At 44.0% G+C, this 13014-nt stretch overlaps 1 protein-coding gene across 1 annotated transcript in view; it reads right to left on the reverse strand.

The window, feature by feature from the left end:
* Window positions 1-5074: 5074 nt before the first annotated feature.
* Window positions 5075-13014, reverse strand: part of dcc (DCC netrin 1 receptor) — a 354845-nt gene continuing 346905 nt past the window's right edge. The window contains exon 33 of the mRNA XM_047372294.1: window positions 5075-8333. Coding sequence (XP_047228250.1) covers window positions 8244-8333 — 90 coding nt within the window. The 3' untranslated portion in view covers window positions 5075-8243. The remainder of the gene's footprint in view (window positions 8334-13014) is intronic.

Raw genomic sequence — 13014 nt, forward strand, 5'->3', positions numbered from 1 at the left:
TTAGCCATGTTGGTGGATTATTATGGGATGTTAACGGCTCATAATAACCTGTTCATGTTATCTGTAGCTTCATAATAACGACCACATGAATGTCTCTCCAACTGAACGATGTACTGAATGACTTTGGATCATTTCGGAACAAAATAAAAGTAACTGACCTCTGACCTTCTCTCACTGCTAAGCTAGCTGGTACATTATTAATGATAAAAAACAACGCTTAATGAATAATAAAATATTTAAAGATACTTAATAACTGTTCCAGTAATAATTTAGGTCTGAGGACAACTGGTCCAGGTTTGGGTCCCTAACCTTTAGTGATGCCGAATCAAAGGTGACCTGGATGAGAAAATGTTTATTTCTGTTTTTAGAGACTTGGACTTGGAAAAAAATGACTTGTGAACTTCTCTGCTTCATGTTACTCAAGTAGAAATTAAATGTACGAAACAGAAAATGTACTCCTGAAGTACATTTAACGAAAGGTTACTGCAGTAAATGTTCCTGTCTGCAGCATTAACACATCATCACAGCCGCTTTGCTTTTGTATCAAAACTTTATTTATCAAACAAAAAGAATGAACCATTGAAATAACATTTCTATAAAAAAGGACCATTGGACTGTTCTACAGTGTGTTACAAAAACCAGCATATGGTAAACAACAACATAATGGAAAGAAACTGTATCATCACCAGATGTGTCTTCATTCAGATAAACTAAACGAACATCCTTAAAAACTGCAGTGACTTCCTCTTCAATGGGAAGCGATTCTGGGAACGACGGCGGTTTTAATTTGGCTCCTTTCACCCTGATGAGATGAGATGAAATCATCTTTTCCTTCTTCCTCTTTCTACTCTATTATTTTTCTCTTTCTAAGCCGCCGGCCTCAAACAGGAGCTGACAGTCGATTTCACACACCAGGCCACTCAGAACCAGCACCACCCAGACTGAACTTCTTCTGCCTTTTGCAGAATGTAATTTTTATCCCGACTGGTTCCCACCGATGGTAGATGAAACTCCAATGTTTCCACCTCAGCTGCTGTTTTTAATTATTTCTTTTTACACAATAAATCAGATGAAATTCAGACTTTTTTCTCCCTCCTTTCATACTTTCCTTGCAACCATTTACCTTGTAGAGACGTTGATGGCTGCGCTGCATTCAGCTTCATGTGTTGCTTATTTTAGATACAAATCAATTACACAAATAATTTAAACAAAAAGGTTCTCCACCTTCTCCTGGACTCATAAATCATGAAATTTCACCAAATTCAACCTAAATCCCTCAAATGTTTGTCTGGAGTTTACTAGCTTGGATAAATACAGAGAATCTGAGTATCTGCAGCAACATTTAACGTTATAATGATGCTCCAACTCATTTCCATTTGAAACAACTTGGTGCCTTAGAGGTGGTTGGTTCAGGCATTAGGTTTTAAGGATAAACACGTCCTGCTGCATAGATAAATGTCTACAAGCTCTAAAATAATTCAGTAAACAGATTCATGTTTTAAAGATAAACTGAAACAATCTGCAGTAATAATGATAAAACTGAATCCTTTTTAAGGAAACCAAGAAAACAAACCAAACAACACTTCAGTCCTCTTCATTTTTGTCCTTTTTACTAAACTAAATTTACATATGCAGAAATATCACATGGTTATAAATAATAGCTTTCAAGAGCACTCGAAATAAAGTAATAATATATTAAATTTGATTATAAAAGTCAATTCTATTCTAGTGGAACTGTACACTGTAAAAAAGGCAGCTTGCTTTAATGTAGTTCTGCTGCAGCAATGCCCCCCCCCCCCCCCCCCCCCCCCCCCCAGAGTGAGAACAAGATAAATAAATACGTAGAAAACGAAGAATCTGAATGTTTCTAGGTTCTGGTCAGGTCAGGGTTTGGATTATGCTCCTTTAATCCTGGTGGAATTGGAAGAATAATCTGGTTTAATTCGGACCAGAAGGATTCAGACTGTGCTGCTCGTCTAGTTTTAACGTAACAATGAATCCATTAACTGGCAAACTTGAGAAATGCTCTTTGATTATAGTTGGAACGAAATTATGCTTCATTGTTTCGCCATAAATTCATAATTTACTGGACGCAGCAGAGCATCAGTACCATGTTTATGCTGCTAGCATGCTGTGGTTCTGGGGAAAATAACATCCGGTTCTGAAGAACACAAAAGAAATCCACTAGGTTCTTGACCTTTAGGTCCTTTAGGAAACTGATGAAGAAAAGCATAACGTGTTTCTTTCTGAAACTGAGTCGTTGACTCAACCAGCTGGAGGTTGAGCACATTCTGATTGACCCGAATGTTCTGAAGAGCAGAACCGTCCCAGTACCAAGTGGGCTTGCTGTGGTTCCAGACAGCTGTTAAAAATCCATTTTAGTTCCTGTTTTTAAAAAAGGGACACAGTGCATTCTGTGTGAAACCCTCAGCAGGGAGACAACTTACCATAAAAGAGTCAATTTAAATATTTTAAAAAGACTTCAAATAAAGCGCTTAAATCTGGAGAAAAGAAATAAAATACAAGTGTTGAAGAGTAAAAGTAAAGGCATCTGTTTCATTCATGCTGGAGGGAACAGAAATCACTTCTGAACTGAAAAAATAAAATGTTTGGTGCTTAGTACACCTCAGGATGGGAAAGACCTTGGCTTTTTATGGATAACATTAAACTCCGCAGCAAATCATCAGAATTACGGAGGGTTTTTAACAGCTGCAGGGAAACAGATTTATTCAGCTGGTCTGTTTTCTAATATTTCTCCACATTTTACAGCTATTTTTACCCTGCATTTAACAGATGTCTGACCAGACAAGAGCGCAGAAATACAGAGTAAGCTGCAGTTACCACATCCGGTCAGTAGGTGGCAACACTGTCAACGGTTATCTTTTGGGGATGAACCAACTACCAGGTGAAAGTTGAACCTATTTACTTCAGGTCCAGAAGGAAAACCCAGACATGCCTCTCCTTACTGATATTCTCCTTCTCCTCCAGGTGTTCCCGTGCATAAATGGATTTATAGACCATCCAGCAGGTTCTGGAGCTGTACTGGGCTCGTTCCAGTGGGACGTGCCTGGAAAACCTTCACAGGGAGGTGCCTAGGAGGCATCTTTATCACCTCAGCTGACTTCTTTCGACATAGAGGAGCAGCAGCTCTCCTTCCTCCTAGGAGACTGAGCTCCTCACTTTATCTCCATGGCTGGCCAGCAACCCTACAGAGGAAACCTGCTCATTGACCTCTTTTTGTCATGTAGAAATGGGAAGCTTTGGAAAGTAGATGACTGGTGCAAAGCATCAGTTGCCTTGTCTTTACGGCACGCTCCACATGTCGTTCAGATTGTTCCCAGGAAGAAACCACGCTCCCGACCAGGGGTGCTCAAGTCCAGTCCTGGAGAGCTACTTTCCAGCAACCTTTAGATGCATCTCGTCTCCAGCACACCTGAATCAGATGAAAGGTTCCTCACCAGGCCTCCGTAGAGCTAAATAACCAACTCAGCTGTGCTGAAGGATTGTAGATCTCCAGTGCTGGACTCGGGTACCTCTGGTCCAGACCAAGACTTTCACATCTGAATGCATCTCTGCTATAAAGATAACTCCTCTGGTAGCAACTAAGACTCACTCCTTGAGCAGTCAGTGAGAGTCTAAACTGGGGCTAAACTGCTGGGGGTAAATGGGGACGCCATGTTTTAGCAGCCGAACTCTGGATGTCAATTAATTTGCCAGCTGGGTCAGACATTAGGCCAGGATTTTTGTCCTCTTGGGAAATTAAATACAATCTTCCAGCAATATAACCGCCTGAACACTTGCTGGGTTTAAAGTCTGATTTTATCCTGTTTTTATTCCAGTGATGGACCGGAATAAAAGATCTGGATTAAAATGTTCAAAACACCATTATTTGACCTTTAAAGCTTGAATAACTTATTTCTACTTTTCACTTTCCTGGCCAGACCATTTAATTTTATATTTACTGTTAAATTCCCATTTGGACCTGCCTGGCAGCACTGGGTCGCTTGGTCTCGCTGCAGAGTACAGTTCCTCTCCTGACTAGATGTACTGTATCTCCTATAAGACGCAGATGGGTTTGATCCCGCCGCTTCGTGGCCCTCACCTTTTATCCCGCTGTTCGTTCTGGCGAGACGTTACCCTTCTGTCCCCGGGACTTCTCCTCGCTGCTGTAGCGGCCCGCCGGGCATGAGCTTGAATCATAATATTGAAAACGGCTCAGTAATGAATTCACAGCCTCGTTCCTCTGTGCCCAAGCTCGCGCACATAAACCAGACCTGAATATCAATTCTACTCGCTCTCCCTCAGGCTTTTTCCTTTCATCACATTAAGATAAAGGTCTGTAAATTACAATATGGTGACTGGGGTGATGGAGGCAAATAAGAGGCATACTGATCCCTCTCCTACACTTGATGAATGACATGTCAGTTTAAGTTCCTGCCAATTTGCAAAAGTAAAAAACAAATACACATCCTTACAAGCTGTTCAATCATAAAGTCAGACTCTGAATCGGAGTCTTCCTCTTATAGATGCAAGGATGAGGGCTTGAAAGGTGGATTGCTGCAGCAGCGTAAGAAGATGAAAGAGATCTTAACCCAGAAGCCATCAGCCCGGTGGGGTTATTTTTCACAGTGTACACCTTTCTAGCTCTCCTTCTGACACATTTCACAACACTTTTCCCCTAAACAAATTCCAACTCATCTAATCCTAGTCTAGCTTCCAGAATCCTATCTTCTGTCCTGTTGTTGATGCAAACCAAGATGTTTTACAGATCTAAAAACCACAAATTCTCCTCCTGAAACCAAAATCTTGCAGGTTTGAGCTCCCTCTCTGTAAACTTTCCTCTTGTTCCACTTTTTAATTTACTGCTTGTAATGAAAAGGAGAATGACTCCAAAGAGTTGTTATATGAGGTAATTAGAGTCAAATGTGTTTGATTTAACTTGCAGGCTGCACATTATTAACTTTTCATTGTGGGTAAAGTGCCTCTCTGCACCAATGTGTTTAAGAATCCCTGATTTGGGGAAACTCAGCTCCACCGTGACACCAAATGTAAAAATATACTTTGTGGATTATGCTTGTCTTTTTGTTGCTTTTTTCTTTTTCTACAAAACAGAAACCCCCTGAAGTAAACACAACGTGAAGCTGGTGGGTTTTTGTTCAGTCATGGTTTACAGAGGTGTGTTCATTTTGGTTCTTCAAACTGATAAAAACAGAGAAAAAAATAGCAAAAACAAAAATAACAAAATAAATGTCCTTTTGTCCCGGTTTCAGGGAGTGACACAGTACCACCTAACGGGGATGCACAATGGGATCTGCATGTCATCATCATAGGAAACCTCCAACACCTTGCAGAGAAGATTAAAATAATTCACAGCTTTCATCCAAGCCTGTTTATAGTGGGTGAAATCTGCAGGTTGTGTTGGTTCATGTTTAAATGTGCATCTGAATTTGGATGTTTAAAAAAGAAGAAGAAACTATTCACCACAGATCATAAAACTGTACTGGCCTCTGTTGGTCAACATTAATTGAAAACTTATACTGGACAACTGTAAAATTATACAGAAATTAATGAGCATTGCTAGTTTATATTTAATTTAGGGTTTTATTTGTAAAGTGGATTAGCTGTGTTCCAAGTGTTCACTCACTCATTATATTGAGTTAATATATTAAAGGACCAAGTTGTAATTCCGGTTTCTGTTTTTTAAGTGTGCTTAGCCCTTTATCAGATTATTAAGCACTTCATTCCAAACATCAGTTTTTAGAGTTGAAGTACAAGCCCATCAGAAACCAGCAGGCTGTTAAAACGTGGCTTCCTTTTATGTTGGAACAATATTATTATTATTACAGTAATCTGTCTGTTGAGAAACATTTTAAATTAAGTTTCTGAGAAAATTCTCTTAATATTCCCAACAGTTCAAACATAAAGGGAATGATGTGCTTGGACAACAATTCACAGTATTTTGTTATGAACATTGCTGTTAATGTCATACATGTTAGCTTTAGCATGCTAATCATTAGCATTTAAAACAAACATTAAGTGCTAATCAAGGATACCATCTATTTTACTGCTAATGTTTAGCAGTTAAACGGTTAGCATGATGCTAGCATTATTGTTCTTTGTGAATTATCGTAGTTGCTGATTGTTGGCTCACTATTCTTATGTGTCACAATGCCTCTCAGTGGGCTAATGCTAGTGTGCAGAGTGAATTATTGAATGTAGATACTGTTAGCGTGCTAATCCATTTGCTAATGGTTAGCATGGCCATTAAAAGGGCTAAGACTAATATTTGCAGTGAGCTATTGGTTGTTGATCCTAAATGTTAGTAGCTAAAGTTGATGCTTAAGCTTAGCATGACCATTCGTGAGCTAACACTATTTTCCTTAGTGAGCTGCTGACTGTAGATGCAACCCATTAGCTTGCCATTGCTAATCTTTTACGCTCTGACTGTTGATGCTAACTGTTAGCATGCATGACTATTGATGGCTAACACTAAAGTCAATAGCGAATTGAATGTGTACAATATTTTGGCATGCCAATACTAACATTTAGCAGTCTAACACTAGCGTTAGTATTAGCCTGACCACGAGCTAATGCTAATGTTTATAGTGAACCATGAATGCCAACTAGCCTGCTAACAAATGTTTCAAAAATAACACCGAGAGAGAGCTGTTGCAAATGTCTAAGCTTTTTCTAGACTTATCAGCTGATCAGATGGATTGTTAGTGAAATGGTTTCTCAAACATTAACTGCGTTCATTAGGTTGCTTACATTAGTCCTTCCATGTTTCAATGGCTGAAGTTGTAGTGCAGTTATAGCACATTTTACCATAGGTACTGTACAGCTTGTGTACACTTTTACTATATCACAAAAATTAATCACCATTTTTAATTGTCTAAGTTTTTAACACCCCCTAGCTGATTCACTATATAGGCCACATTAGTGAGTGGACAATTCGAACACAGCTGAGAATGTAATCAGTAAATGTGTTGGACCAATGAACCTTCACTTTGTCCAGAAAACAAGCAACATCCTGGATTCCCTCCAGGATGTGACAGTCAGTCACATCCATATAACAGAAATTTCGTTGGCTGAGCTAACATCCAGAGACGGTGTTTCATTTACTCTAATGTAAAACTCTAATGTAAAAATTATTTTTTTGTAAAGTTTTGGTTTCTTCAAAATAATCTCTTTCCTTGATCTCTGGTTTGTGTTTACAATGAGACAGATTGGAACAAGTAGCAAAAACAAAGATATTCAGAATAAGCTTTCTAAGGTCAGAATGTGGCAGCAACAAACGTTAATGTTGGTAAAGGTTCAAGTTTCTCTGGCCAAAGAGGAAGGTCAAAAGAAGCACTGTTGGAATCTATGGGATTCCTCTACAATCCTGGAAGAAACATGAGCTGGATCCACTTCAAGTGTTGGAATTTTCACAACCTCCTTGTTTCCTAATAACAACATCCAGGAGATTGAAGGGCTACACACTTTACAGGGGTGATGGCTCGTTCAGCAGAAAGTTTCCTGGTTTTTGTTGACAAAAAGGAAATGAATGAGAACACACAAACAATGTGGCATGATGGGTAACCTTAGGTCCACGGGAAAAAAAAGGTTTCAGTGAAACTTTGGTGGCTGAATATGTTTTGTTTTCCTTATTGTAGATTTCCAAACCAAATCCACATCCTGCAAACGCACAAAGTGGAGAACCAAGTGATGAAGGAATATTTCCAACAGTAAATGTGGAAAGTAGGCGAGGTACAGCCACAGTAACTGAGCTCAGGAAAACTCAGTGGAGGACGATGCTAATAAATACCGCAAATGGGAGAAAGAGGAGGATCTTATACTTTGTCTTCTTTTTTGTGATATTCCTTTCCTCCTGTTCTGTTAAGTAGAGGCGCTAGGCATTGGATTTTTTTTGTTTCATGTTTGAGGTTGAAGAATCTAGAGGGGTTTCAGGTTGAACACCTAAACAAATCCCCCCAAAGCAAGTCCTGTTTATGGAGTTGATGCTGTAGAGTCTGTAATGTCTGTTTAATTCCCTTTTTAAAATCCCGTTCTTAGTAGATATAAGCCCAGAGCAGCAGAAACCAAACAGATGGAGATCTGGGGCATCTTCAGCCCATTAGTGACCAGTCACTGACAGCAGGAAACCGACCAGGAAAACTGACAGCAGGGGATATCAAGGCTTGAAGAAAGGTTCCAGATTGGTCCATTGCTGGGGATCGGCCATGCCAGGCTGGGAACGGTGGTTAGAAGGCGGAGCCGGTGATGGCGTTGAGCTGCTGCATCAGTCCTTCTAGACTGGCCATCTGCTCCGACAGGTCGTCCTGCTCGTAGACCTGAAAGACAACAAAACGTAGACGTTACTTTGGCCCACTTTCTGTAGGCAGACAATGCTGATATCCTGAGGTCGATCAGGTGAAACAATGTTTCTTTTATTGTCTCTGGATTAAATGCAAATGGAGCTTTAATCTTATTACGTTATCACAATATCGTTGGCCCAATTCAAGTTCCATAGTCTGCCGAAGGTGATTGCAAGACACATGAAACATGTTTACATAACCCGTACTCGTACTCGTCGTCTTCTGCTTTAATCGAGACCGGGTCGCGGGGGCAGCAGACTCAGCAGAGACGCCCAGACGTCCCTCTCCGCAGACACCTCCTCCAGCGTCTCCGGGGAGAGCCCAAGGTGTTCCCAGGCCAGCCGAGAGACATAGTCCCTCCAGCGTGTCCTGGGCCGTCCCCTGGGCCTCCTCCCGGTGGGACGTGCCTGGAACACTTCCCGAGGAAGGCGTCCAGGAGGCATCCGGTATAGATGCCCGAGCCACCTCAACTGGCTTCTCTCGATGTGGAGGAGTAGCGGCTCTACTCCGAGCCCCTCCCGGATGGCCGAGCTCCTCCCCCTATCTCTAAGGGAGTGCCCGGCCACCCTACGGAGGAAGCTCATTTCTGCCGCTTGTATCCGGGATCTCGTTCTTTCGGTCATGACCCAAAGTTCATGGCCATAGGTGAGGGTAGGAACGTAGTAAATCGGTAAATTGAGAGCTTCGCTTTTCGGCTCAGCTCTCTCTTCACCACAACGGACCGGCACAGCGCCCCCATTACTGTGGCAGCCGCACCGATCCGTCTGTCGATCTCCCGCGCCATTCTTCCCTCACTCATGAACAAGACCCTGAGATACTTAAACTCCTCCACTTGAGGCAGGAACTCCCCTCCAACCTGAAGAGGACAAGCCACCCTTTTCCGGTCGAGTACCATGGCCTCGGACTTGGAGGAGCTGATCTTCATCCCAGCCGCTACACACTCGGTTGCGAACTGCCCCAGTGCATGCTGTAGGTCTTGGCTAGGGGGGGCCAGCAGGACCACGTCATCTGCAAAAAGAAGAGACGAAATCCTCTGGTTCCCAAACCAGACCCCCTCCGGCCCTTGGCTGCGCCTAGAAATCCTGTCCATAAAAGTTATGAACAGGACCGGTGACAAAGGGCAGCCCTGCCGGAGTCCAACATGCACCGGGAACAGGTCCAACTTAGTGCCGGCAATGCGAACTAAACTCCTGCTCCGCTGGTACAGAGATCGGATGGCCCCTAGTAAAGGGCCCCCGATTCCATACTCCTGGAGCACCCCCCACAGGGCATCACGAGGGACACAGTCGAATGCTTTCTCCAGGTCCACAAAACAAATGTGGACCGGTTGGGCAAACTACCAAGAACCCTCGAGTACCCTGTAGAGGGTATAGAACTGGTCCAGTGTTCCACGGCCAGGACGAAAACCACACTGCTCCTCCCGAAGCCGGGGTTCGACTATCGGCCGGACTCTCCTCTCCAATACCCTGGCGTAGGCCTTACCAGGGAGGCTGAGGAGTGTGATCCCCCTGTAGTTGGAACACACCCTCCGGCCCCACGGTACCCGTCAGCCGCCTCAGGAGTCCCACAAGCCAGCCACAGCCAATAGGACTCCTTCTTCAGTTTGACAGCGTCCCTTACTGCCGGTGTCTACCACCGGGTTCGGGGATTGCCGCCGCGACAGGCACCGCATACCTTACGGCTGCAGCTACGGGCAGCAGCATCGACAATAGATGCGGAGAACATGGTCCACTCGGACTCTATGTCTCCAACATCCCTCGGAATCTGGTCAAAGCTCTCCCGGAGGTGAAAGTTGAATACATCCAGACGGTCCCAGCAGACCCTCACTATGTGCTTGGGCCTGGCAAGTCTGTCCGAAGGTCTGATGATACCACAACAAAGTCGATCATTGACCTCCTGCCTAGGGTATCTTGGTACCAAGTGCACTGATGGACACCCTTATGTTTGAACATGGTGTTCATTATGGACAATCCGTGACTAGCACAGAAGTCCAATAACAAAACACCGCTTGGATTCAGATCGGGGAGGCCATTCCTCCCGATCACGCCTCTCCAGGTGTCACTGTCATTTCCCACGTGGGTGTTGAAGTCCCCCAGCAGAATAATGGAGTCCCCAGGAGGGGCACTATCCAGCACCCCCGACAGGGACGCCAAGAAGGCCGGGTACTCCGCACTACCACTCGGCCCGTAGACTGAAATGATAGTCAGAGACCTCTCTCCAACCCGAAGGCGCAGGGATGCGACCCTCTCATCCACAGGGGTAAACCCCAACGGCTGAGCTGGGGGGCGACAAGCAAACCCACCCCAGCCCGCCACCTCTCCCTGTGGGCCACTCCAGAGTAGAAGAGAGTCCATCCCCTCTCGAGGAGATGGGTTCCAGAGCCCACGCTGTGCATGGAGGCGAGCCCGACTATTTCTAGTCGATATCTCTCGACCTCCCGCACAAGCTCAGGCTCCTTCCCCCCCAGCGAGGTGACATTCCACGTCCCTAGAGCCAGCCTAAACATCCGGGGATTGGGCCGCCGAGGTCTCCACCTTCGTCCGCCGCCTTCGTCTGCCGCCCAATCCTCTTTGCACTGGTCCCTCACGGTTCCCCCTGCAGGTGGTGGGCCCACTGGGGGATGGTCTCGCGTCTCTTGTTCGGGCTTGGCCCGGCCAGGTCCCGCGAGGAGCAACCCAGCCACCAGGCGCTCTCCGACGAGTCCCGACCCCAGGACTGGCTCCAGGGTGGAACCCCAGCTCCGCCACACCGGGCGACGTCACGTGCCTCGATTTTGTAGTCGTCATGAGGGGTTCTTGAACCGCTCTTTGTCTGACCCGTCACCTAGAGCCTGTTTGCCATGGGAGACCCTATCAGGGGCATTTAAGCCCCAGACAACATAGCCTCTAGGATCATTCGAGCACTCAAACCCCTCCACCACGTTAAGGTGGCCGTTCAAAGAGGGGGTTTACATAACCAGGGTTTCTAAAAGTTGAGGGTTAAGTTGGAGACACACTGCTAGGGCTGCACAATGTTTCGATGGCAATAATTCTGAAAGTACAATTCACAGAACTTCTGTTCTGTGAACTGATTTTTTCCATCAGCAGAGAAGAGAAAACGTCATAAGGTTTTTCTTCATGAATAAAGATTTGTGAAAATCTGTGTTCACAAACAGCATCACATCAAATTACAATTTTATATCATTTTCCTAAAAGTTTCAAAGGAGAGGGCATGTCAGAGTCTGAGTGTGATGTTGTATTTAGTGCTAACGTGTCCTCTGAGTAGGTCAGTTTAAGTAGATGTGACTTTGTAAAAACATCTTCCACATTCACACTATTTCAGAGGGTTCTACCGAGCATGACTTTCATGCAGAGCCTGTCCTTGCAGATGGAAAATGGATTCAATAATCTCTTCAACATGCTGTGAGAAGCATATATTGATCATTCAAACCAAACGTTTTCTATTAAAGGAGCTTCTTTTTTTTGCAGAAGGGGCCACTGCTCTGTATAGATACATCTAAAAAAATTTAAATATTATGAAAAAATTCAATATTTTTGTGTCTCATTTGAGAAAGTGACACTCTGGTGCCCCATGGCTCTGTGGTAGGGCACCATGTGCAGATGCTACAGTCCTCAGCAGTTTGATTCCCGGCCCTGGGCCATTTGCTGCATGTCTTCTTCTCTCAGCAGTTCTTCCTGTCCAGCTACTGATAAATAAAGGTCACTAGAGCCACAAAACTCTTTACTGTTATTTTGATGATTCTCTCTTACAGAAAATCAAAACCCAAATCCAGTGTCTCAGAACATTAGAAAATTACATGAGATAAATAAAAATTATACTTTAATCAGAAATATCAGGCTTCTGAAAGTACGTTTATTTCTATGCCCGGTCTGGGCTCCTTTTGCATGAATTACTGCATCAATGTGGCGGAGGAGATTAGACTGTGATTCTGCTGAGGTGATCAGGAAGTCCAGATTGCTTAGATAGCTGCCTTCAGGTCATCTACATTGTTGGTTCTGGAGTCTCTCATCTTCCTCTTGACAGAACTCCATAGAATATTTATGAGGTTCTGGTCAGGTTGGTTTGTTTGCCAATCAAGCACAGCAACAGCACCAGTGGCCTTTATTTTTGAGTATTTTCTGAGAGTAGGAAGACAGGAAATGGGGGCAGACATAGCGGGAAGACATGAGGTAAATGTCGCCAAGGCCAAGACTCAAACCCGGGACCGCCGTGTTGAGGACTGAAGCCTCTATATATGGGTCGCAAGTTTAACCTTCCTATGCCACCAGCGCTGCACCAACTTTGGACCATTGAGCAACAGTCCAGTTCTTTTTCTCCTTAGCCCAAGTAAGATGCTTGTAGTCCATGTGTAGGTTTTGTCTGTGCGCAGTGGATCTTGATGCACTGACTCCAGCCTCAATCCACTCCTTGTGAAACTCAACCCAAATTCTTCAATGCAGTTTGCTTGATAATCCTCTCATTGCTCCAGTTATTCCTGTTGCTGGTGCATCTCTTCCTGTTGCACTTTTCCTTCCACACAACTTTCTATTAATGTGTTTGGATACAGAACTCTAAATAACCAGCTACTTTAGCAATAAACCTTTGTGGCTTCCCCTCCTTGTGAAGAGTGTCCTTGACCATCCTCTGTACATCTTTCCAGTCAGCAGTCTTCTCCCTG

This window comes from Girardinichthys multiradiatus, chromosome 8 (genome assembly GCF_021462225.1).
Source record: "Girardinichthys multiradiatus isolate DD_20200921_A chromosome 8, DD_fGirMul_XY1, whole genome shotgun sequence".
NCBI classification, from domain to species: Eukaryota; Metazoa; Chordata; class Actinopteri; order Cyprinodontiformes; family Goodeidae; genus Girardinichthys; species Girardinichthys multiradiatus.